Genomic DNA, 26,497 nt, shown 5'->3' with positions numbered 1-26,497 from the left:
CCTGCTGGCTTTACTGAGCTCCAGCCTGGCCCAGCCCCTGCGGGTCTTTGGGAAGTGAGTGCAATGCCAGAGCCAGGCTTTGAACTGGGGCATCTTGACCCCAGGTCTCCTGACCAATCTGGGGCTCCACTGCCTGGCCCTGGCCCTGGGTGCTGGGGAGGCTCTGCTCAGAAGCCTTGGGAAGGGGTCCGTTTGTCCTTTCTGCCACTTTGGCTCTATCTCTGGGGGTTGAGAGGATTCCCTTTGGAGATGCTGAAGGTGGTACATGGTGGGGGCTACCCCTACGAGTCTGCCAGCCTGGCTGGCGGTGCCTGCCCAGGCTGGCCACACAGCCCTCATGTGACCCTCCTACTCCGCACAGGAGGGTTTAGCGGCTACCGGTGGGAGGGACCCAACCCAGCCTGGCCGCAGTCAGCGACCACCTCCCACTATGGCCATGACCCCAGTGGTATGTTCTGCTCTCAGCAAATTCCCTTTGGGGGTCCAGGGAAGGGAAGCTCTCAGATGCTTTCCTTGGGAGAATGGAGGATGTCCCACCTCCCACTGATGTCTGCTCTCTGTCTCTCCTCTGGTCCCTCTCTTGTAGAGGTTGTGGGCCATACCCAGGGACCCCTGGACGGGAGCCTGTATGCCAAGGTGAAGAAGAAGGACTCCTTGCACGGCAGCACTGGGGCTGTCAACGCCACGCGGCCCGTGCTGTCAGCCACCCCCAATCACGTGGAGCACACCCTCTCCGTGAGCAGTGACTCGGGCAACTCCACAGCCTCCACCAAGACAGACAAGACCGATGAGCCTGCCCCCGGCCCTGCCAGTGCCCCTGCTGCCCTGAGTCCCGAGGAGAAGCGTGAGCTGGACCGCCTGCTCAGTGGCTTTGGCTTGGAGCGGGAGAAGCAAGGCGCCATGTACCACCCTCAGCATCTCCGGTCCCGCCCAGTGGGAGGCCCTGCTGCCCCTTCCTCTGGCCGCCACATCGTCCCGGCCCAGGTTCACGTCAACGGTGGGGCCTTAGCGTCCGAGCGGGAGACAGACATCCTGGACGATGAGCTGCCCAACCAGGATGGGCATAGCGTGGGCAGCATGGGCACCCTGTCCTCCCTGGATGGAGTCACCAACACAAGTGAGGGTGGCTACCCAGAGGCCCTCTCCCCGCTGACCAACGGTCTGGACAAGCCCTACCCCATGGAACCTATGGTCAACGGTGGGGGCTACCCCTATGAGTCTGCCAGCCGGGCAGTCTCTGCCCAGGCTGGCCACACAGCCCCCATGAGACCCTCCTACTCCACACAGGAGGGTTTAGCTGGCTACCAGCGGGAGGGACCCCACCCAGCCTGGCCACAGTCAGCGACCACCTCCCACTATGGCCATGACCCCAACGGTATGTTTCGCTCTCAATCCTTTCCTGAAACGGAGCCCCAGCTGCCCCCAGCTCCAGCCCGTGGTGGGAGCAGCCGGGAGGCTGTGCAGAGGGGTCTGAATTCCTGGCAGCAGCAGCAGCAACAGCAGCAGCAGCAGCAGCAGCCTCGCCCACCTCCTCGCCAACAGGAAAGAGTCCACTTGGAGAGCCTTGGGCTCAGCAGGCCCAGCCCCCAGCCACTAGCAGAGCCCCCCATGTCTGGCCTCCCTGAGTTCCCTCGCGCAGCCTCCCAGCAGGAGATCGAGCAGTCCATCGAAGCCCTCAATATGCTGATGCTCGATTTGGAACCAGCCACGGCGGGCGCCCCCCTACACAAGTCCCAGAGCGTGCCTGGGGCCTGGCCAGGGGCTTCTCCGCTCTCTTCCCAGCCCTTCTCTGGCTCCTCTTGCCAGTCCCACCCACTGACCCAGTCCAGATCTGGCTACATCCCCAGTGGGCATTCCTTGGGAACCCCTGAGCCAGCCCCCCGGGCCCCCCTGGAGTCTGTTCCCACTGGCAGGCCTTACTCACCTTATGATTATCAGCCATGTCCAACTGGGCCCAACCAGAGTTACCATCCAAAGAGCCCGGCCACCTCCTCCTCGTCTTCCTTCCTTCCAACCACCCAGAGCTCTGTGGGGCCTCAGCAGCCCCCAGCCTCTCTCCCTGGCCTCACCACTCAGCCTCAGCTTCCACCAAAGGAGGTGACTTCAGACCCATCCCGAACTCCAGAGGAGGAACCATTGAACTTGGAAGGGCTGGTGGCCCACCGGGTGGCAGGTAAGAGTCTCAGGGGCTGTGAGTGCTGGATGTCCCCTCTTTATTCCCTCTACACTTTCCCTCTTTGGTCTTGGTTGGCTTTGCTAGGGGGAGGCACAGCCATCATGCCTCAGTGAGTGCCATTTTGGCCTGGGGAAGAGGCTTTTAGGAACCTACGTGCCACCCATCCCTTCCTGCATTCTGTGCCTGTTAGACTCCAAGCCAGGCCTTGTGGTTCAAAGATCAGTGTCTCAGGAGTTTTCAATCTAGTGAGGAAAGAGGTACACAGACAGATTATTCTAACAGAGTGCAGTGTGTGCTACAACAGAGATGGGGACCAAAGCCCCAGAGCCTGGGAAAGGAAGGCTTACCACTTAGGACAATCAGGGAAAGCTTCCTGGAGGTGGTGACTCTCGGACTGAGTACAGATTTTTCTAGGCAGAGATGAGATGCTCTCTGTAGCTGCCTGTAGTGGAGAAGGTTGAAGGGAGGCCTCTGTGGACTCCAGTTCCTTTTTTGGCCCTCCCAGAGGCATAACAATGTCTGAAAGGGTGCCCCAAAGCCCTTGGACTGTATCTGAGTGTTTAACCCTAGTGGGTCCTCTCAGGATATTTATGTCTCCAGGGAGGCCAAGATCCCCCTTCTTGTTCAGCTATCCTGCTAGTCCTTGCTTTAGGACCAGCTCTGTATGGGAAGCAGGCACTGAGAAACAGATCTCTCACTAGATTGAAAACTCCTGAGACACTGATCAACCTTCTCTACCAGAGAATGGACTTATCTTTCTGGAGAGAGGAGACAGAGTGGGGCAACCAGACAGGTTTACTGGGGAGATAAAGGCAAGAAATGGCAGAGTGTCCAGGCCATGTTGCAAGGAACAGGAAGGACCTACCTTCACTTTGTCCGAAGCCTATAACCATTCCAGGGGGATAGCTAAACTGGGTCGGAAATCCTATGAGCCAGCTTTATCGTAGGGGTGAAGCCCAGGCGGGGGTGGACCAGAGCCTGGGGTGAGGGGGACCTTGGGCCAAGCCCCTCAGATGACAGGGTGGTAGGAGGTCAGAAGACGAGCCTGGGCAGCTGAGTCTGCCTTCTGTCCCTTTTCCTAAATTTAGGGGAAGCTGAGTCACCATGCCAGCTGCAAGGAGGGAGACGCCCTTCTTGGGGATGGACAGTTGGTTTAGGGAGGGAGCTGGGGCCAGGCCAGTTGGCTTTTGGGCTGAGTCCAGGATCTGGTGTGGGGAACATGGATGCCCTGCTTCTATACTTCGGAGCAGAACACAGCCCCCCGTTCAACTATGGGTAACTTGAAATTGGTCATAATGGCAGTATTCACACTATGGAAATTGGCAGTTAAGGGCTTCACCTTCCCTGGAGATCTGGTCTAGCAACACATCATCAGCTTTACCCAAGGGTCAAAGGATAAGATGAGTAGCTCTATAACCTGAGGGGCAAAATGCTCCTTGGGGTGGTCCCCAAGGGACCGCCATCTTCTATTTTTGTCCACATCCGGGCCACTAAGATAAGGAATACTTGGCTTGTCAGTAGAAACCATTTTATTCCTGGTTTTGTTGAAGGGAAAGGAATGGGCTCTCTCAATGTTTTACAGAGTTGGGGTGGTGGCCTGAGGAATAGTGACACACCAATCTAATGATGGGCAGTATCCAAAGAAATTTACCCTGATTCTGTGACTGGACTGGTCTTAGGTGTCTCTAGAGGTACAAATTTCAATGGGTTTTGGAAATCAGATGTGGATCTTATCCTTAAAGAGTCTAGAGTTTAGTAAGGGGAAAAAAGAACTAGAACTTTAAAATGAAGTTATTTATAATAAGAGAAGAAGAGAAGTATGAAGTATCTAAAGTGAGTAGGATGAGTTTCCTCCCCCTCCCAGAACCCTTCCGTGTAGCTCAAGAGGAAGCCATACTTTAGTGGTCCCAGAAGGATGTCCATCTTACAGTGGCTCTCCGCTCAGCCTTTTCTCTCCTACAAGTTTCTGAGGTCTTGCCTCTCAGCCTCCATATCCTGTAGCTGCTCAGCTTTTGGCTGCCAAGAAGTCATAGGGAAGGAGGGATATTACTGGCACAGTATCTGTGTCCCCCAACCCTACTGTCATCTCCACCAACTCTGAGTGACTCCATCAGGAGAAGGGCTAAGATGTATAGAAGGGACAGTTACATTTGGTCCCTAGGGCTTCAGAAAGGTCTCTTTGGTCCATGCCCTCTCATGACCAGTATTTCTTATGTCAGCAGATCTTGCTTGCACAACTTCTTCAGTAGCCCTTCAGGATATCTGCAGTGCTTGTTGTAGATAAAGATGCACCAGCAGGATTAATTTGTAAAACAGTCTTGGAGCCAAAGGATAGACTTTCAGCACTACCTCTTTCTTCTCATTCTGTATTCTTCTGCAAGGAGCTGGAGTATAAGCTTCCACATGAGTAACCTAGGAAGCTCAGATCCGAGCAGAACCTCTATATGGTCATGAATATGATCTAGTTTCTTCTGGCCGTTCACCCTCAGGTCTGCCTGTTACTCCTTGGCTGTCCTCTGTACTTCAATTCATGCCACTGTGATCCAACTACTACTTATGTCTTATTTCAGCTTAGCTCTCAGAGAATGTCAGAGTAGTTTTCTTAACTTGATAAACAGTAGATACCAGGAGCCTGAAGCACATATCACACTTTCTTGTGAAACATTAGAAGCATTCCCATTACACCAGGGATAAAATAAAGATGATTGTTATCACGGCTATCATTTAACATTGTATTGGCTATCCTAGCCAGTGCAATAAGACACGAAAAAGAAATAAGAGTCAGAGTTGTTGAGTCCAATCAGTTTTCATATGATCCCGATTCTGTGCCTGCACTGATCTCAGGTGTCTCTAAAGGTAGAGGTTTCAATGCATGTTGGAAATCAAATGTGGATCTTATCCTTAAGGAGTCTAGAGTTTAGTAAGGGGAAAAAGAACTAGACCTTTAAAATGAAGTTATTTGCAATAAGAGAAATATGAAGAAAAGTTCTGTGGGACTGAAGAAAAAAGAAAGATCACTATCAGGTAGAGAGACTGGGGAGGCTCTGTGTTGAGTATATATTTTAAACAGAGCCTTGGAAGATAGGAGTTTGAAATGCATGAGATTATTGGAAAAGGAAGGCTCATAATGAAGCTAGGAAGTCATAGGATGTATTTGAAGAATGGAGTGGATTGAAAGCAGATAGGCTGTGTAGTAGAGAGTCAAGAAAGGAGCCTGGGGCTTGCGTCTGGTTGGTTTTAAATGTCAGACAGAGAAGCTTGAATCTTAGCTAGTGGAAGTGAAGGAAGCCATTACTGTGTTTTAGGAAAGGATGCCATGGTCAGAGCTGTAGTTTAGGAAGATGTATCTGGTGGGTCTGGGGAGGAAGGATACAAAAGGGGAGAGACTTTAAGCTGGGAGATGCTAGGAGCTTATTGGCTAACCTAGGTGATGGGGACTGAATTAGGGTGCTGGCCATGGAAATGAAAAAGAAGAGCTGAGGGCAGGGATGCTGTAGTGGGATGAGAACCAACACATCTACAAGTTGATTGGGTGTAGTAAGTGAAGAGGAGGGAGATATCAAAGATAATTCTGAGGCTCCATAAATAGAAACAGAATGTTTGTTCCGTTAACAAGCCAGAAGTTAGGAGGAGGAGCAGTTTGGTGTAAGATGAAGATCTCAGTGTTACTTATGTTGAATTTGAGTGACAGTGGAGGCTCCAGATAGAGATGTATGGAAGGCAATTGGACATCTGGAATTGGACCTGAAAGAGTGGAAAGAGCTATAGATTTGGGAGTCCTCCTCGCAAAGATGAAGGTTAACGCTTTGGGCATGGATGAAATCTCTCTATATCAGAAGGCATGGAGAGAAAAGAACTTAGAATGAAATGGCTGTGAGGGAATGGAAGCCATGCAGGGCCTTGAGAACGAATGTTCCGGGCAGGGAGAAGACACTGAGACAGTGGGTCATCATAGAAGTCAGAATTGTAAAGGGTTCCCAGGAGGTTAACAACGTCACTGTGGAGCAATCACGAAGAGGAAGACTCGGGAAAACTCACTGGGCTTGCCAGTTAGGTGGCCTCAGGGGTTTCAAAGGCGTATTTTCAGTAGAGTGGTGATGACGGAAGCCAGACTGAGGGATTGAGGAGTGAGAGATGAGAGAGTGCAGACAGTACATCATCTATTCTTTTGAATGGTTTTGTGATAAAAGGGAAGAGGGTGGTAGCTAAAGAGGGTAGCAAGATACTGAGAGCTTCTTTGTGTGAATATAGGAGCCATGAGAGTTTTTAGAGGTGGAACAGAGAGAGGTTGAATACGGGGGAAGAGTGAGAAGAGAAAGATATAAGCGAGTGAGAAAGAAACTGATAGAGCAGGTCTCTTTACGTGAACCATGAACTTCCTGATGTTCAAGCTGGTTTTAGAAAAGGCAGAGAAACCAGGGATCAAATTGCCAACATCTGCTGGATCATGGAAAAAAGCAAGAGAGTTCCAGAAAAACATCTATTTCTGCTTTATTGACTATGCCAAAGCCTTTGACTGTGTGGACCACAATAAACTGTGGAAAATTCTGAAAGAGATGGGAATACCAGACCACCTGACCTGCCTCTTGAGAAACCTGTATGCAGGTCAGGAAGCAACAGTTAGAACTGGACATGGAACAACAGACTGGTTCCAAATAGGAAAAGGAGTACATCAAGGCTGTATATTGTCACCCTGCTTATTTAACTTGTATGCAGAGTACATCATGAGAAACGCTGGACTGGAAGAAACACAAGCTGGAATCAAGATTGCCGGGAGAAATCTCAATAACCTCAGATATGCAGATGATACCACCCTTATGGCAGAAAGTGAAGAGGAACTCAAAAGCCTCTTGATGAAAGTGAAAGTGGAGAGTGAAAAAGTTGGCTTAAAGCTCAACATTCAGAAAACTAAGATCATGGCGTTTGGTCCCATCACTTCATGGGAAATAGATGGGGAAACAGTAGAAACAGTGTCAGACTTTATTTTGGGGGGCTCCAAAATCACTGCAGATGGTGACTGCAGCCATGAAATTAAAAGATGCTTACTCCTTGGAAGGAAAGTTATGACCAACCTAGATAGCATATTGAAAAGCAGAGACATTACTTTGCCAACAAAGGTTCATCTAGTCAAGGCTATGGTTTTTCCTGTGGTCATGTATGGATGTGAGAATTGGACTGTGAAGAAAGCTGAGCCCTGAAGAATTGATGCTTTTGAACTGTGGTGTTGGAGAAGACTCTTGAGAGTCCCTTGGACTGCAAGGAGATCCAACCAGTCCATTCTGAAGGAGATGAGCCCTGGGATTTCTTTGGAAGGAATGATCTAAAGCTGAAACTCCAGTACTTTGGCCACCTCATGGGAAGAGTTGACTCATTGGAAAAGACTCTGATACTGGGAGGGATTGGGGGCAGGAGGACAAGGGGACAACAGAGGATGAGATAGCTGGATGGCATCACTGCTCAATGGACGTGAGTCTGGGTGAACTCCGGGAGTTGGTGATGGACAGGGAGGCCTGGCGTGCTGTGATTCATGGGGTCGCAAAGAGTCGGACACGACTGAGCGACTGAACTGAACTGAACTGAACTGAGGCTTAGGAGTAGATACCTGGGTAGATAATTTAGGCTCAACCAGGCGGTAAGGTAGGGGTTTCCCAGGTGGCACAATTGGTAAAGAATCCGCGTGCCAGTGCAGGAGATGCAAGAGATGCGGGTTCGCTCTCTGGGTCAGGAAGATCCTCTGGAGTAGGAAATGGCAACTCACTCCAGTATTCTTGCCTGGAGAATTCCGTGGACAGAGGAGCCTGGTGGGCTACAGCCCATGGGATTGAAAAGAGTCAGATACAATTGAGCACACATCTGAGCTGAGGAGGTAAGTTACCTCTTCATGAAATAAGAATAGAGAATGGATACACATATAGTCAAATATTGGTGTCAACTTTTGAGAGCCTGAATTAAGACTCAGTTTTTATATTTCATCATGGGAAAAGGAGACAAGATCAAGGTCCATTCTGTCATTCACTCAACAAGTGCTCCTTGTCTGTGCTACATGTTAGCCTAGGTAGGCTCTGGAGAAATGGTGGTAAACAAAAAAGATAAAGATTTTTTTTTTAAGAGGTAGAAATGGACAATAAACCAATAAGCAAATGCACATGTAATTTGTCAGATGGATGATAAGTGCCATAGAGATAAAGCAGTGAAGTGCCAGTGAAGGGTAAAGGGTGGTGGTGGGGTAGTTGGATGATCAGGGAGAAACTTTGTTGGGTAGGGAGGGAATGTGCCAGAGGAAATAGCAAGTGCAAAGCTTCCTGAGAGAAGGAAAAGTCAAGGTTTCTGGCTTGAGCAACTAAAGGATGGAGTGGCTCTTCTTTCAGATGGAGAAGAATGTGGGAAGAGCAGTCTTAGAGGTGATATCAGAAGTGTGATTTTGGCCACGTTACGTTTGAGATGCCCATGAACTGTTTAAGACAGTTGGATGCATGAGTCAGGAGTTTATGGGGGAGAGACTGGAGCTTAGGAATGTGGGAGATATCAGTCTGTGATGTCATGTGAAGTAAGAAACTGCATGATCTTACCAAGGGGTGAGCACAGACAGAGGGGAGGTTCTAGGATTGAGTTCTGGAGCATTGAGACATGAGGAGGAACCAGTAAAAACAAACAAACAAACTGATATGGAGCAGCTTTCGAAGTAGAGAAAACTCAAAAGGTATGGCTCTCTGGAAGCCAGAAAGAAGTGATACTGGCCACTGTGCAGCCCCTGGGGTGTGAGATGTATTGGAGTCAGCTGGGTTGAAGAAAAAGACATACCAGGTCCTTACAGTGCATCCAGGCAGGCTCATCTTAAGGACTTTTCAGTGGTGCCCAGCAGTTTGGGGCAGGAGTTGAAGTGGTTCCTAAGTGGCTCCCATGGAAGAGGATTACTAAGGAGGGTGTGATGGAAGAATAAAAGGCCAAGGAATGCCCTGATGCCTGGGGAGATGACTCTTGGACTGAGACTGGCAGGGTCACTGATGAATCCAGGGGGTGGGAGATGACCATGAGAGGAGGGAGGTCCTGGAACGAGGATGTGCTGACCATGAGGGTGGATGAGATGTGGAGCCAAAGGATTGAAATCTCCTGGTCCCAGGCTGGCACCTTCCTGCTCCACGCTGGGGTTAGGAAAGAGAGAGGTGAGTGGTGTCCTACTGGACTGCAGAACGTCCACCTGTCCTTTGGAGAAGTGAGACCCCAGATCCACCCTCTCTTCTTGTCTGACATCCTGCCTACCTTCCTCAAGTGTGTGGCCAGATTCTAGACTCAGAACACCAACTAATATTGATTTTTTTCTTTGTTTTTGTTTTGTTTTCGTCTTGTTAAATGCCTCGTCCCTGGCGTTCTTCGTGTGTTCCGTGTCCATCTGTCCCCTGTGCCGCGGGCGTGTTTCCTTCCTTGCCTGGTGTCCTCCTCTCCCCGCCTCCCTCGTTCCCCACCTCACCCCATGCTGCTTGCCTCCCCCCTGCCGGCTCCCCGGGGTGGGGGTGGGCAGCGTACAATGCCAGGCTGCAGGGCACTGGGCGGAGAGTCAGCTCCTGGCACCCTCCTCTCCACCGGCTCCGATCTTCCTCTCTCTCTGGTTGGTTCCTCTCCCTCTCCCCTCCTTTTATGACTCACCCTAACTCCCCTTTTCTCTCTCTTCCCTTCCAGACTTTGCCTACTTTCTTCCACCTCCTCATTTCCCATCTCCTCCTCATTTTCCCTCCTTTCCCTCTAATATTCTCTCCTTTCCATCTCTTTCTTCTCTTTGCCTCCGCTTTTTTTCTCACTGCCTCCCTCCTCTGTCCTTGCTCCCTTCTCCCTCCCTTCTCTCTGCATGAGTGAGTGCTCCCACTTCTGCATGGACACGGCCTGATGCTTCCAGCCTTGGCCTTCCCTGCTGGGAACAGGGTCTGGGGTGACTGGACCAACTTTCAGGCTCCTTGTGGGCATGCAGGTCTTTGCAACAAGGGTGCTCAGTGAGGGTTCGGGACAGCCCAGCTCTCCAGCCGCCTTGGCTCTTAGATCACCCAGGCTGTCCTGGCCAGAGCCTCTGCAGGAGCCAGGCCATGCTCAGTATGGACCAGCGGGCACAAGACACAGAGTGGTGCCCCGGCACCTGCTGCTCTGTCCATTCTGGAGTACAGCACTCGATGGGGCAGGGCACCCCCCTCTGACTCATCCTGAATCTCTGACCCCAGGACCCATGGGCAAGAGTCAGAAGCCCCGGGTGTGGTCCTGGCTCTGCCTGTTACCACCTCTGTGACACTCCCGGGCAAGTCTCTGAATTGCTCAGAGCTCACTCTCCCAGCATGACAAATGGAGGACTGTAGCCTGGGCATGTGCCTTTAGCTTGGTGACTTGATGTACTCCAATATGGTGGCCCTTCTATCCAGAGTCACACTGCTCTATTTGAGAATGATGTGGTCCACTGGCATCCTCCATCCCAGCTGGGGCTTTTAGTTCTGGGGAGGGAATCCCCTCATTCTATCCCAGCTCCTTGGAAGCCAGAAGCCCAGGTCAGGGAGATGATGGTGTGCACGGGTTTATCCCATGCCGTGGCCTTAAGCAGCTCTGGGAAAAGGCTTAGGAGGTGAAGGGAGCTGTTGACTCCCAGTGGCAATATCTGGTGCTTTCAGGGCCCTCCTTCTCCCAGTCCATGGACAACAGGGAGATGGCTCTAGCAGAAAGGCTCCCTGTCCGCTTCCTCTTCTGTCCCTCCACCTTCTTCTTGGCCCAGTGGTGGGGAGTGCAGTGTCCAGCTGGGCCTGGGGTTTGGGGGAGTTCTGAGGGTGGGCCTGTCCTGAGGGGAGCTGGCATGGCTTGCCCTGGGGCTGTTAGCTAGTGTGATTGCCGTGTGGCTTTCTGGTGCCCTGGCCCCAGCAGGTGGCCTCCTGGATCCCCTCGCTTCCGGAGCCCCAGGCAAGCAGTTGGACACCCAGCCCTGCCACCTGGAGCTGAGGAATCCAGTCTTTTGGAAAATGGAAGGCTGGAGAGAAGAGCTGGGTCTGTGAAGGTGGAAGCGGCCAGTCGGGGGGTTGTAGAGGAGGCATGTGACGAAGCCTGGCACAAGGACATTTGTCCACGGACGCCGGGGTGGTGGGCAGCCATGCTGTATCTGTGAATCAGGTGTATTGATGTGTGTTAGGGCGACAGCCTCTAGAACTGTGTGTGTGTGTGTGTGAGATGAAGGAGATTCTTGACCTCAGGTCCAGGCCACTTTAGGGGAGCCTTGGAGCCAGCTGTCCCCTAAGCACAGCACCATCCTGGGGGAGCAAGTGAGGGCCCCGGGAGATTGAGCTGCTCCAGCGCCCTGTGCCCTGCTCTTCAGGTCTGGTGGCCAATGTGGAGGCCCCGGGCTGAGGTGACCGCTGTCCTCCAGGAAGTGGGGAAGGCGTGATGCCCAGAGTGTGTGAGCAGCCCTTGAAGGACAACACATGGCTTCTTGTGTAGCGGGTCACTGTTCTAAAGGCCGCTTTCTGGCTGCTCCTTTGTGCTGCTGGGCTTAGAAGGCTGGACTCATCAGCTTTGCTGGGAAGACTTTGCAGAGTCCCTGGGCTGCCTGTCTTCCCCCTACTTTCTTCATAAACTTTCTCTGGTCCCCGGTCTCCTGCTGAGGGAGGGCTGACTGTGGAGGTTCTGAGCATGACTGTGACCCACTGCTGTTCCTGTCAGGCTCAGGCTGTGTGTGCCCACGTGTGTGTGTGTGTGTGTGTGTCTGTGTGTGCGCACATGCCTATGTGTATGCAGGGAGTGGGGCACGTAGACAGAGGCCCTGAGAGCGGGGGCGGGGCCAGGAGACTGAGAAAGTCCTGGGGTGGGGGTGGGGGGATGTGCTGGGTGGAGAGGAGGCTGGTGGGAGAGAGTGGGGCTATTTTTATTATCCGTCAGTCTCTGGGACGTGAGGGAGGGGTGTTCTCCCTCTGACACAGGCCGTCAGCTTGTGTCCAGACGTCCCAACTTGGCTGAGGAACAATGGGGCTCTCTTCTCTCCCTTCTCTCTCCCCTCTGCCATGGCCCGTCTCCCCTCCTGTAGAGAGGGACAAGAGAGAGGGAATATGGCTCTCCTGGCACTCGAGGGGCAGATCTGGGCCTGCCAAGGCGGACAACAGTGGCACACTGTGTTCAGAGAATGCGAGAGGCCCCGGGGCTGGCCACTGGGGCTGCGGGGGGCACTCCGCGGGAGAGGGTCTGTCCCCGTGGGAGTGGAATGTGGGGCTTCCCTCTTCTGCAGAGGGGGGCTGTGCCCTGCAGGACCCTATGCTTTGGATGGCAGCCTGTCCATCCCCCTGCCTCTGGACAGAGCTGGTCCCACTCTGGTGGTGGTGGAGAGGGGGCTTGAAGAAGAGGTGGGATTGCTCTCAAGTGTCTGACCGCCTTGAGTTAGACCTCACACCCTCCACAGCCTGGAAGCTTCCCCTCCCCACAATGGGCTAGCCTCCTCTCTGGGCCACTGCAACCCTCTGCAGCCCTTGAACATGGAGCTCATGTTCTGAGTGCATTCAGGAGAATGTTCTGTGTCCCTCCAGGAGAGTCAGGGCCCTGAGTTAAAGCAGACCTGTTTTTCAAGGGCAGACATCGGATCCCCAAACAAGGACATCAGCCGCCCCTTGCAAAGACATGGGCTCTGGCTGAGGGAGGCAGTGGGGCTGGGCGAGCCGGAACTCAGTGCAGCCCTAATGCGTTTCTTTTAACCTTGGGGCTGAACTTAGTTCCAAAGCCCCGGGAGCCTTTTCCGAATGTGCCTCCTTTGTCACAATTATTATTAGAAAATCAATGGCTACGTCTGTTTCTCTCTAATGTTTTTGCCAGGAGTGAAACTAGTGGCAGCTCTGGACCAAGCCGCTCGGGGAGGCTCGACGGGGAAGGGAGCTTGGTGGAGGTGGGGGAAGTGTGAGAGAGGGTAGGGGACCCCCCCCTCAACCGATTCTCTGAGGGCTGAGAGCCTGGGGTTGCCCCAGGGTCCCTGAGTGGGCCCTGCCCAGCCCTTCAGAGGTGTGCCCCGTCTCCATTCAGGTTGATCTTCATAGCAGCCCCTGGTTAGGACGGTGCGACCCCTACTTTTCTCTTCTGTAAATAAGGGTTCTTTGAGGCAAGGGGCTTATTTGTTTTAAGTAGGGCGGTTTGTGAGTCTGGTTTACGGTCTTTACCCGAGGCTCTTTTTTCTCTTGGTTGAGCTGGTAGGCAGGTTGCCTCTGATGAATGAAGAGCTGGCAGTGGAAACTCAGGACACCACCGCAACCGGGGACCTTCTGCATCTGCAAGTGCTCTCCAGACGAGGCTCCTAGTTATGGGCTGGTCTGAGTGCACGTCTTGGAGTGACTGTGTGTGTGTTTGTGTGTGTGTGTGAGAGTGTGTACATCCGTCCCTAGACTTGGCAGCTGGCAGCCTGCTGTTCATGACGAGTAGGTAGGCTTCTCAGCCTGTGCTTTTCATAGTGGCCTCAATGGCGGTGCCAGGCGGGAGCTAGGGATTCTTGGGGCCATGCAGACCCCCCCCGTGAAGGGTAGATGACAATGCAGTCTGATGGAGGGTGATTTCTGCTTGGCTGTGCTGGCTCGTTGCTAAGGCCGTCTGGTGTGTGCGTGTGCACGTGTGCCATGGGGTGGTCGGTCGGCCCACAAGTGCTGGCCTGAGGCTGGTGTAGCTAGGGTCTCACGAGACCTTTGATAAGTCCCAGCACCTCTCTTCACCTCGCCTGCCCTCTCGGGTGGTGGCGAAGGCAGGGCTGGAATTTCCTTCTTCAGGGTAGTGAGGATGAGGGGCCCACCCTCAGGCTGGGTCATGGCCTCTGGGCCCCAAGGGAGTAACTTTTCTAGGATTCTGGAGCCAGCTCAATGAGGCAATGGGTTTCGTGCTGCAGCCCAGCTGTGGGAAGAGGGAGTGGGAAGGGAGGATGGTGAGGTTAAGGCCTGGGGAATAGGAGGGAAATACACAAAAGCACAGGGAGCACTTGTCTGCAGGCTCTTTGCCTGCTGCTCTGGGGCAGCCTGGAAACCTGGGCCATCTTTGGGGCAAGAAAAGTGTGGGCATACAGGAAGTGGGTGGGAGGTTTCAGAGTGACACTGAATGGAGGAGGGTTGGGGAACCCCAGAGAAGGCCAGCAGTATTCCAGGGGCCAGCTGGGGCTGGGACATCGTGACAGGTCTTAGTCATTTCTTGGGTTTCTTCTCGGGAGCACCATTTGCAAGCTGATGCGTCATTCAGTCTTTCCAAGTCCTTCCCCATGGGCCTGGTGTTGCGTGTTGGTTGATGCAGTTGCCTTGGAGACTGTCTTTCCTCCCTCCACCTTCCCTCCTTTGCCTGGAAGCTCTGGCCCTCTGCCTCCGGGGCTTGGAAGAAGTTGACATCTGTTTCTTGTATCAGTCCTTTGTGCTCTGGGCCCCAACCCTGTGCAGAACAGAGATTCCTGCTGAAGGCCAGCTCAACCTAAGCAGATTCCCCCACCCAGCAGAGAAACTGGGGTGTGGGCAGAGGGAGTCTGGGGGGAGGAGGTGTGAGGGGAGGCAAGTCCAGCTCCAGCTTGGCCCCCCTGAGCTAAGATGCACTGCCTCCTCTAGGGGAGTTAGGCGGATTGATCCTTTCCCCCCACGTTTTGCTCATCGCCCTCTCTGCCCTGCCATTCCTCCCAGGGGTGCAGGCTCGGGAGAAGCAGCCTGCAGAGCCCCCAGCACCTCTCCGGAAGCGGGCTGCCAGTGATGGGCAGTATGAGAACCAGTCACCAGAACCCACATCCCCCCGTAGCCCTGGGGTTCGCTCGCCTGTCCAATGTGTCTCCCCAGAGCTGGCTCTTACCATCGCTCTCAATCCTGGAGGGCGACCCAAAGAGGTGAGTCCTGGGGCCACAGAGGGTAGCAGAGCCCACCTTAACTATTGAGGGACTTGATTGTCATCTGAGTAATGGTGACCTGTCAGTAAACTCAGTATTTTTTTCCTCCCTGCATCCTCAGCCTAGGGCTTCTCTTTGGTTTGTGGAATCAGGAGCCAATTTCCCTCTTTAAATAGCTTTTATTCCCCTACTTCTTCCATGAACATGGAGACTGAGGTTCCCTTCTTGAGTGGTAAAGGACCCTGGTGTGATGTAGGTGACCACAGACTCTAGACTCCAAGCCAGATCCTACAGACTGTTTTTGAACCCTTTCTGGATGTAGGGTTTACTTGGGAGATAGATCTAATTTCAGTGTCAAAATTTTTGTATTTTTGAGACAGTTCAGCAGTTTGAGGAAGTAGATCTTAAACGTTAGTGAGTGTAACAATCACCAGGGAGTTTGTTAAAAATGTAGATTCTCAAGTTCCCCTGTAAAAATTCTAGCCTGTTAGACTTGGGGTGGGACCCAGGAATCTGATTCTGGAAGATTCTGATGTGAGTGGTCCATATTTGGTAAAATCCCAGGTTAATGGGTCCTTCTGGACATAAATGGCTTTTGGACATCTTTTCTCTCCTGCCTTCCGTCCCTTCTCTTTGGCCCTGTTGTGAAATATTTCCAAGGCAGGTACTGCTGGACAGTTGCCTTGCAATCAGCCATTTTCTGTTCTCTTGGCTGCAAGTAGTCGCTGGGGCCACAGGTGACGAGGATCTGCCTCTGACCTCTGTGTTTACTGGAAAGGATGATTGGTTAGGCTGGTAACTGGAAACTCCTCCTCAGGCTTATGACTACGGCTTTGCTCCCTTGTTCTCCTTATGCAGCCCCATCTGCACAGCTACAAGGAAGCCTTTGAGGAGATGGAGGGAACCTCTCCGACCAGCCCACCACCCAGTGGGGGTAAGAACTCCACCCTCAGCCTTCCTTCCCTGGGTCCTTCTGGCCTGTGTAGGTTTCCCAAGTGTGGGAGTGCTGGCAGAGTTGGGTGGGACCAGAATCTGCAGCTTCTCATCCCTATGGCTCATCTTGCTTCTGCTTCCCTTCCTCACCTCTTTTCTCTTCACTTCTTTTCTGCTGTCCACACTCACACATCTAAGATGCAGCAGCTGCATCCTGGGATCCAGGCTGACCTACTCTGGGGTCCCTGGACTCCCATATTATGGTTTGCTAGTTGCTAAGTGGAAACAGTGTCAGACTTTATTTTTTGGGGCTCCAAAATCACTGCAGATGGTGATTGCGGCCGTGAAATTAAAAGACGCTTACTCCTTGGAAGGAAAGTTATGACCAACCTAGATAGCATATTCAAAAACAGAGACATTACTTTGTCTAGTCAAGGCTATGGTTTTTCCAGTAGTCATGTATGGATGTGAGAGTTGGACTGTGAAGAAAGCTGAGCGCCGAAGAATTGATGCTTTTGAACTGTGGTGTTGGAGAAGACTCTTGAGAGTCCCTTGGACTGCAAGGAGATCCACCCAGTCCATTCTGAAGGAGATGAGCCCTGGGATTTCTTTGGAAGGAATGATGCTAAAGCTGAAACTCCAGTAATTTGGTCACCTGATGCGAAGAGTTGACTCATTGGAAAAGACTCTGATGCTGGGAGGGATTGGGGGCAGGAAGAGAAGGGGACAACAGAGGATGAGATGGCTGGATGATATCACCGACTTGATGGATGTGAGTTTGAGTGAACTCTGGGAGTTGGTGATGGACAGGGAGGCCTGGCGTGCTGCAATTCATGGGGTTGCAAAGAGTAGGACACAACTGAGTGACTGAACTGAACTGAACTGAAGAGTCTTTGCATCCTATGTGTAAAACATCCCCCATCCTAAAGAAACATCCTAAAGTAACCCCTGGACCTTCTTGCTTCTGACTCCCATTTCTGTCTGCATCCAGGCACCTCTTCCACTTTCTAGTTTTCACCAAGGAAAGAAAGGCTCAGAACCCTCAGGTTGACCATATGCCCAATGCATCTCTTGGCCTCCAGACAGGAGCCTTTAGCCTGTGTCTTTCTTGATGTTCTCACTAGAGTGGCAGATCCCTAAAGGGCAGAGACATTTCCAAACAATGAGAAAACCTGAATGAGCCAGGAGAGAGGAAGTATTCCATTTCATGGTAGAAGAGACATGAAGAGGAGCTGGAGGAGACCTGGGAAAGTGGTGATGGATCAATACCAGGCTGTGAAGGACTCAGGGTTCCTGTAAGAGGCCTGAGTTGGCAGAGGTGAAGAGACTGGTGATGCTCCAGGATTAGACTGGGGGGGTGGTCCACCCAAGCTATTCGTTCATCCAGGTGAGACGGGTAGAGGGTGAGGACAGCAGAGTTGGAGCTGGCCATGTGTTCTCTGGTGGTTGGCTGTCCTGCCAGGGGGAGGAAGGTGGCACCAGTGCTTGCCTTCTGTGCCAACAAAATTAGGTTGGCCACCATCTTGGACACGTCCCGTGTACTCAGTCACTTCAGTCGTGTCCGACTCTTTGCAACCCCACGGCCTGTAGCCCGCCAGGCTCCTCTGTCCATGGGATTCTCTGGACAAGAATACTGCAGTGGGTTGCCATGCCCTCCTCCAGGGGATCTTCCTGACCCAGGGATCTAACCCATGTCTCTTACATCTCCTGCATTGGCAGGTGGGGTCTTTACCACTAGAGCCACCTGGAAAGTCCATCTTGGACATGCTGCTGCTGCTGCTAAGTCGCTTCAGTCATGTCTGACTCTGTGTGACCCCATAGACGGCAACCCACCAGGCTCCCCCATCCCTGAGATTCTCTAGGCAAGAATACTGGAGTGGGTATCTTGGACATACAGGAAGCTAAATTTGTGAGTGGATTGTCCAGCAGAAAAATAACATGAACTGTTTGCACTAGAAACTTTTCTAACAGCTCCATTAAAGAATATACAGGAAACTGGAGAAATTAATTGTGATGATTTTTTAATTTAACTCAAAATATCCACAGAGTATTATCATTTCTATAGGTAAGTAGAAATAAAACGATTAATGAGAATATTATCCTACAATCTTTTTAAGAAATCTAAAAAGAAGTTGGTGAAATTCATTCTAATAATAGGTATGATTTAGGGAGTTTCTTGGTGGTCCAGTGTTTAGGACTCTGTGATTTCACTACCGAGGGCCTGGGTTCAATCCCTGATCCGGGAACTAAGATTCCCACAAGCCTCACAGTGCTGCCAAAAAAATTTTTTTTGCTGTTATTTAACCCTAAGGATCTAAAGTATGATTTCAACATGTAATCAACATAAAGATATATTTTTCATTCTTGTTTCATACAAGTCTGAAATCCACTGTGTGTTTTTACACTCATATGGCACCTCAGTTCAGACTGGACACACAGCAGATGCACCATAGCCCCGTGTGGCTCCTGACTACCGTACTGGACAGTGAAAGCCCAGGGCAGTCTGTTCAAGACAGCTCTCTAGCCTTATAAAAGGCTTCAGACTCCTGGAATCTCTCTCCCTGGTCTTAACTCCCCAACCTGCATGTGTATGCATGCTCAGTCGTGTCTGACTCTTTGTGACTCCCTGGACTGTTGCCTGCCACGCTCCTGTGTCCATGGGATTCTCTAGGCAAGAATACTAAATTGGGTTGCCATTTCCTCCTCTGGGGGGTCTTCCCGACCCAGGAATCGAACCTGCGTCTCCTGCCTTGGCAGGTGGATTCTTTCACCACTGAGCCATCTGGGAAGCTCCCTGCCCCATCACCTTCACTCTTGCTCCAATTTCCTGTGGGTCCAAACAGCCAGGATTCTGGCCATCACCCTGTCTGGGATGAAGCCATCTGGGCTGGGCTAGAGTTGGTTCTACCACATGTTTCTGTTCCCATTCTTCCCTCCCTCCCCTGGGTCAGCCCCGGGTGCCTGGGGAGGAGAGAATAAGTTAGAGGTTTCCTCCATGCACAGGGTTGGGAGAGAAAACAGAGGCGGAGAAATGCAAGGAATTCTTCTCTGGGGAAGCCAAGCCTTGCCTAGCTTCAGGGCCACCCACATGTCTGCCTCAGCAGAAGGGCTGGATGCCTGGGCACTGAGGGCAGGAGTGATGAGAGAGCTGGAGGTGCTGAGGGAAGCCCAGAGAAACCTCCCACTGCCTCCGTCCCCTCGTCCCCTTCATCCCGTTCACCTGCACCTCTGCTGCACCCACTAGGCAGCCTTATGGGCCCAGAGTCTTCCTGGTCATTCCACGGACAGTGGTCTCTGAGGCTGGGCTCATTCTTCCATAATGAATTACATTCAAAATCATTTGTCTGACAAACATTGCTAAGTGCTGATAAACGTCTATTGTAAGATGTGTGTGTGTTTGTGTGTGTAAAGAGAGAAAGAGGAACACACACAAGCATGGAGGCCTAGACCTACCCCCTGCCTGGATGTGTGTGTTTCTACACACTCGTCCCCTCTGCTGTATCATCTGCTGGGCATCTCAGGGCCGAGTGAGGGTAGAGTGTAGGGCGGGCCGACCATCTGGACTCCTGTGATGCCTCTCTGTTCCCAGGGACGCCTGTGGATACCCCAGCGTGTGCACAAATGTGTATGTGTGCGCCTAGTCGCTCAGTCATGTCCGACTCTTTGTGACCCCATGGACTGTAGCCCACCAAGCTCTTCTGTTCGTGGGGATTCTCCAGGCAAGAATACTGGAGTGGGTTGCCGTGTCCTCCTCCAGGGGATCACAAATAAGCTATTTAAATTGCTTTCATTGGAAGATTATATTTTGGGAGTTTAGTTTCCTGTAGGTCTCACTGCCTTTTTGGGAAAGGGAGGAGATGCCAGGGAGGGTCCTGGAGTTGCTGTGTGGGTCCTGGGCACCCAAGGGCCACGGCTCATCTGTTGAGGCCACTGGGGTGGGGTAGGCAGCCTTAGGCTTTTGGTGGCCCTCTATGACCGCCTGTCCTCCACAGCTGTGGGCTCGTCAGGGTCCTGACAGCTGCAACAGGAGACACGGAGCTCATTTCTTTACTTCTCCTCAGAGGTGGGTTAGGAGACGTGGCAGCTGCCACTGAGAAATCTTATGACTGGGCAGAGCAACAACCTTCAGCTCAGCTTGGAGTCCAGCCACGTCCTTGGCTGATGGGAGAAAGCCTGACTGCTCTTTCTGACCTTGTGTGTTATGTGACACTTCCAACCCAGACAGGTGGCTTGGGAGGTGACCTGGGTTTGTGCAGAGTGGTCATGGTCTTGCCCACGTATTTTAGAGATGGGGCTTTTCCCTCTTCTAGAACACTGTGGTTTGTGGGAAGTAAGGGAGCTCCCAGCTGAGAAATTCTCTCTTCCTGGAGCTTGCAAAAGGCCTGCTCGGCTGGAGGTCAAAGACCTGTGGCTAAAGACTGGCCTGGGGTCTCAGGGTTGGTTCTGCTGGTGATCTCTTCTCCTCCTTCTGTCCTTTACAGGTTGTACCATCTTGATACTGCACTTTCTTTAAGTCCATCTCTGTGTGTGTGTGTGTGTATGTGTTTGGGGGTAGGGTAGGGAATGTGAGAGGAGAGGTTAGAGAGTGATACAGAGCAAGTCAGAGGGTGCCCAAGAAACTAGTGTGTGTGTTATAACTACGCAGTGTGGAGGGACCATATGGAAGAAACTCAGGGTCTAGGGATAGAAATGACTTTCTGGAGGGTGAGGGGCAAGGCTGTTTCCTGACTCCTTTTACCCTTCATCCTGTAGAGAAACACAGGAGACGGGAGTGGGGAGTGGAGCCGCTCCGGCACCACCAGGGCGGGGCTGGTTCCTCTGCTCTGCTTCCTGCTGCCCCCCCAACCCCGCTCCCCCACATGCCCTCACTCAGGAGGGGTCCTCTCCCCACACCTCCACCCGCACTCACTCCCAGCTCTCCTCTCTTATTCCCGGTGCAGTGCGTTCCCCTCCAGGTCTGGCCAAGACACCCTTGTCTGCTCTGGGCCTGAAGCCCCACAACCCAGCCGACATCCTGCTGCATCCCACTGGTGGTGAGTGACTCTGGCAGGAAGGGAAGCGGCTGGGGAGGCCAGAGGGTGGGGTGGGGAGCTGGAGGACGCCTGTGGTCCTGGGCAGGGCCCAGGCCTGGTGGGTTCTCGGGATTCTTCTGGAAACAAGGTGGCAGCCTGGCTCTGTGTCCATGATGAGGTCAGGCCTGGGTGGGTCTCTCTGTTCAGGGGTTGAGGGGGATGGAGACTTCCCGCCCTTGCCTTATGGAGTCAGCACCACTCCCAGCATCCTCTGACGTCGGGGATTGGAGGCATGCCCTGTTTCCCTGGAGGTGGTTAACTTTCTGCCGGAAGCCTGGCTCCCATGCCTCAGAGTCCAGGTGCTTGTGCGCGCGTGTGCACACACACACACATGCAGATATGCACACACACAGAGACATGCACGCACACACATACACACACATGCAGACACGCACACACACAGAGGCATGCATGTGCACACACACAGACATGCACAACCAGACATGCATGTGCATACACACGCAGACATGCACACACACAGAGACATGCACACACACAGAGACATGCACACATACACAGATGCAGACATGCATGCACACATACTCACACACACATGCAGACATGCACGCACACACTCCAGGTTCATACCTCGTCACATTCCCCAGCTCCTCTTCTTATTGGGAAAGGGAAAGCAGAGACCCTGGGCCCTTAGTGACCGTTTCCAACAGGCTGGGCCCAGAAACTTGCTCTCTAGACTCTGGTGTGGGCTGGACTGGGGCTCTGGGGACCAACTTTGCTTCTTTTCTTTAGTCCCCAGAAGACTGATCCAGCCAGGTAGGTGGGCAGTGGCATGACAGGTGTGAGCCACGTAGACACACAGTCGGGCACAGCCTCCCACTCAGGACGTGTCTGCATGGCCAGGGACACGGAGTCACCGGGTGGGGGGCTGCCTGTCACCAGGCCAGCACACTCCTGCTTGAGACGTGGGGGCTGTAACAGGGACATGGGCCTCTGCTCCCAAAAGCGAGGCCCTGTCTTACCTGTGCGCCCTGGAGGGCCTGCCTCTGCCTCGGCCTCACCCCTTTTCTCAACGAAGTCTCTGTCTCTCAGGAAATAATCCCTGTTAATCCATCTCTCTCTCTCCTTTTTGCTCTTCCTCTCCCCTCCGTCCCCTGCCTCTCTTTCCTGCCTCTCCTTCCTCCTCACCTCTCTTCCCATCTTCCCTCAGAGGAGGATGAGAGGAAGGTGCTGACAGAGCTTTCTGAAGGTAAGTGTGGCTTTGCTGTGTGACTGCTTCCTGCTCTCCGTGTCCAGGAATGGCCGTTCACTCCATTGGTTCTGCCTGGCTTGGGGGGGCTGTGGGTAGCGCTCTTCTCTGATCAGGTCTCATGTGACCCGGCGCATAGGCCACGCCCCCCTGATCCCCACCCCCTGATGGGTGATCAGGGGGGTGATGAGCTGTCACTCTGGTGACAGCTACCATTCTGGATACTGACTGAGGTGCCCATAGCCCCAGGGCACGGGTCCAGGCGTGGCCAAGGGTCCAGGCACGAGTGCGGTGCCGCCTTGCTGACAAAATGCTCCTCCCCGGGAGGCGTTCCCGCCCACCTGCCTGGGGTGCAGCAGCCCCTTCAGATGTTGGGGGCTCCTATCCCGTTTCCTGGGTGTGGCCCCACATGTACAGCTCAGAGCACAATTTCTCAGCCTCAGCACTACCGATAATTGGGCCGCACAGTTCTTAGTTGTGGGGACTGTGCTGAGCCCTGCAGGGTGTTTAGCTCCGTCCCTGGTCTCTACCTACTGTTACACATGTGGGTAGCACTCACCGTCATGACAATCAAAATGTTTGCAACATGACAAATGACCCTGGGGGGATGATTGCTCCTGGTTCAGAGCCACTGTCTTGGAACCATAAGCTGCCTTCTGGAAGCCCTTGCCCGGTTTCCTATCAGCACAGATAGTAGGATGTCTGTCTTTCTAGGATCTTGGATGTACTGGGGGAGATTTTAAAAAAGCTATGGATTTCGGCTCCCCTCCCCCCAGCTCCCCTGCCACACACAGATGCCTTGGGACATCCATGCACAGTTGTGACAGTATCTGGTTAGCATGTCTGTGTCCTGGCTTAACCCCTGATTTAAATGAACTCAGCCTTGTACGTGGAGAAGCAGAGAGGGGATGTAATCTGGTTGAAGGCCTTTAACTAATTAGAAACAGAATTCAAAGGATGACTCAGAGCAGCAGGTGAAAGGAGGGAGATGCTGGCCTGGGTGGCCTTGGCTTCCGTGTCCCCATCTCTACCCTGGTGAAGCGGGGGAAGGGGGTTGGACGAGGTGGTTGTTGAGCACTTCCCAGCTTGGATGTGTTAGATGTTCTGACTTCCCACCTGGGCCCTGGGTCCGTATGGCCTGGTTTCTTTAAAGACTCCATCCAGGTTTTTTTTGGCGCGTCTTGGCTTGTGGGATCTTAGTTCCCAGACCAGGGATTGAACCCAGGTCCTCAGCAGTGAGAGTGCAGAGTCCTAACCACTGGACCACTAAGGAATTCCTTCTTCCTGATTCTTAAGCCCATTTCCCACTTCCTTTGCACTCACTACCTTGATTTTCTATCCCCAAAGTGGGCATGGGTTGTACCCCTCTGAATCTGTCATCACCCATGTAAGATGGCTGGAGTTTTCCATAAAACATTACCCACTGCTAGCCAGCCAGAGTACTGGCAACAATGCCAGACTGCCTGGGGGTACAGAACAAGGCAGCCCCCCAGAACAGATCCCAGAATGGGATGAACTACAGTGGGCTCTCACCCCTGGCCAGCCTCACACCCGGGGGAGGACCTTCCCCAGGCTGGGGGTGGGCAGCTGGTTCTCGCCAGGAGCCTAGAATCAGCTGGGGCCCAGAGCCAGTGTTCATGTGCTGTGTTCCAGGAGCCCATCCACCTAGGAGGCTCTCAGCTGTCCTTGTGGCTGCTGACCTCTGCAGACTGGTGAGACCTATTTAGTCTCCAGTGGGAAGGTCTGAGGGTGACAGGCCCTGGCTCTGTGTTCCTCACTTGGGGATGACACTTCAACAGAATGGGACTGACACCTGGCCCTTGCTCCTGATGAGTGATGAGGCCCCACGTACAGGCCCCGAGCCCTCTGACCCTCCTTCATCTCTCCTGGAGGCATGGAGTCTGCAGGGAAGGTTCTTAGGGATCCACTCTACTGCAGCCATCGTTTTCAGGAATGTGGACCTGAGGTCCGTGTTGTGAGGTGGGGATAGGCATCTGCCCAAGGTCACAGTTAAGAGGCAGCAGGGCTAGTCTGGACTTACTGGTCTCCTGTTTCCTAATCAAGTGGCCACTTCAAAACCCTCCTCCCGCCTCCAGGCGCCATGCCCTGGGATTCCAGCGTGGGCATCGGAATTGTTGTCTTGACCTGGAGTGGGGACACGGGCCAAGGATGTGGGTGGCTGGTTCCATTTTTCCTGACTCATGCATCACCTTCTGGGTCAGACTAAAGCATATTCTTTGTTGACCCTCTGAAGCGCTGCTTGATTGCCCTGCTGATATGTGTGAATTCAGAAAAAATGCCTATAAGGAAAAATAACCAGTAGGCTTATTCAGGGGGGAAAAAAGACTTTAGGGAAGTGCTCTGTTCAAGGTGCCATGCTAAATGCTTTACATCTATTTGTTCTGTTCTTCATTGATTCAATAATATTTTGTGTGCCTACTATGTGCCAGGCACTCTGGGGATATAATGATAAGCAGTACTGTGGTTCCTAGTCTCATGGAACAAATGCCTGACCGGTGACATAATTAAATTATCACCAAGAATTCTTGAGATAAGTGCTCCAAAGTGAAGAGATACAGTTTTTATGAGACCCTGGCTGAAGAGGGTGAGTGACATTAACTCAGTGACACTGGGATGGGAGAAGAGCTTTCCAGGTAGAAGTAAAGGGCACTTGCAAAGGCCCTGGGGTGGGAGGAATAGCAGTTTTTCCCCCCATGAATTGCAAGGTCAGTGAAGTGAGAGCAGGGAGGAGCTGGATGCTGGAGCAAGGGGCAGTGTGGTACAGAGCGAGGGTCAGCAGGCAGGGATGCGACCTTGTGGGTCATTGTCACAATCATCTTACGTAAATAATCACAGAAGCGCTGAGAGGAAGGTGGTAGGAGCCCCAGTTTGCTGATGAGGAGATGACGTGTAAGGATGTCAAATGACTTGTCCATGCCCAGACAGCTGATCAAGGGCACAGCTGAGAGTGTATGCCGCTTTCCATTGATTGCACGGGGTATGACCTCTAAACATGAACAGTGTCTTTACTGGGTGTGGGTACAGGGTACCCTTCTCCATGCACAGCTGAGAGTGTATGCCGCTTTCCATGGATTGCACGGGGTATGACCTCTAAGCATGAACAGTGTCTTTACTGGGTGTGGGTACAGGGTACCCTTCTCCATGAAAGAAGCAGAGGAAGAAAGCCCATAGCAGTAAAGGTATGAGGTCAACATCAAGGATCTTCCAGTAGGGAAACAGGGAAAGAAATGGCTGAACCTTCTTTCCTAGAGGAATGGGAACAAGGAACATTCGGCTGAGGTTCTGTCTGTTCCGATGATTAGATGGGTGCATTTGGCGCAAAGGAAGACGGCAGATTAGAAATGGCCCCTCTGGGGATCCCTCCTGCTCTGAAATCCTCGGTGACAGTTGCACTGTGCCCTCTGGGTATTTTAAGAGGGTGCTGTGCAACACAGATTTATGGAGCACCTACTCTGTGCAGGTCCTGTGCTAGGCACTGAGGACATAAAGATGAGTGAGATAGGCTGGTCAGGATGATATTTCAGCACAAGGTAGAAATGCTGAGCTGGGGGAGGAACAGGGCATGATGGGAACTCAGAGGAGGGCCGTGTGGCCCAGTCTCAGAGTTTGGAATTCCAACTTTTGAGTTCCTGGTTTGGGCCTCAGAAGTTTTACTTCTTTCCTCTCTCCATCTGCGTGTCTTCATTTCACTCGGAGCAGGCAGGCCATTTCTCTCCAGGAAAAGACCTTTTCTGCCAGGCAGAGAATGCACTTGAGGGTGTGGGTCAGGAGCTGACAGCGCCCCCAGCCTGGTGGGGCCAAGTCACTTAGCCTCTAGTCCAGCTGCTCTCAGCCTCCAACAGCCTCTTGGAATGGGTTTGGGCTCCTGGAATGTTCTGCATGAAGCACCCTCCTGGCCCCACATCTCCTGCCCTTCCGAGTCCCCGTTGCCTCTGGGTCTAGTTGCTCCAGGATTGGCGGAGAGGAGAAAACTGCAGGAGAGAGTGTGCAAAACAGTAGGAGAGGGGGTAGAGGGAGGCAGACACCAGCAGGCAGCTGTGGGGCCCTGGTAAACTGGCGCTGGAGCTAGCAAGAAGGAACTAGGAGGGACTTTCTCGTCTCCTGTCACTTGATCCAGGCTGGGCAGGTGGGTGTTCTCATTCCTATTTTACAGACGAGAGAACAGAGTCCCAGAAAGGTTCAGCAGCCTGTCCCTGGTCACCCTTCCAGTAAGTGAAAGACAGGGAGCTCACACGTTGTATGTTGTACTAAGG

General features: G+C 52.6%; 1 protein-coding gene across 12 annotated transcripts in view; it reads left to right on the top strand.

The window, feature by feature from the left end:
* TNS1 (tensin 1) overlaps positions 1–26,497 on the top strand; it is a 216,240-nt gene that overhangs the window by 164,206 nt on the left and 25,537 nt on the right. For 3 of the 12 annotated variants that reach the window (XM_070772002.1, XM_070772045.1, XM_070772030.1), the window contains 6 exons: positions 587–2,173; positions 9,696–9,782; positions 14,815–15,011; positions 15,870–15,945; positions 20,885–20,977; positions 22,185–22,223. In XM_070772002.1, coding sequence (XP_070628103.1) covers positions 587–2,173; positions 9,696–9,782; positions 14,815–15,011; positions 15,870–15,945; positions 20,885–20,977; positions 22,185–22,223 — 2,079 coding nt within the window. Of the gene's footprint in view, positions 1–586; positions 2,174–9,695; positions 9,783–14,814; positions 15,012–15,869; positions 15,946–20,884; positions 20,978–21,766; positions 21,791–22,184; positions 22,224–26,497 lie in introns of all 12 variants that reach the window. The other 9 variants (XM_070771980.1, XM_070771986.1, XM_070771996.1 and 6 more) reach the window with 9 other exon arrangements.

The sequence above is a fragment of the Bos indicus genome, chromosome 2 (assembly GCF_029378745.1).
Source record: "Bos indicus isolate NIAB-ARS_2022 breed Sahiwal x Tharparkar chromosome 2, NIAB-ARS_B.indTharparkar_mat_pri_1.0, whole genome shotgun sequence".
Lineage (NCBI taxonomy): Eukaryota > Metazoa > Chordata > Mammalia > Artiodactyla > Bovidae > Bos > Bos indicus.
The sequence above is the reverse complement of the archived record's forward strand: the minus strand, read 5'-3'. Positions and strand labels throughout refer to the sequence as shown.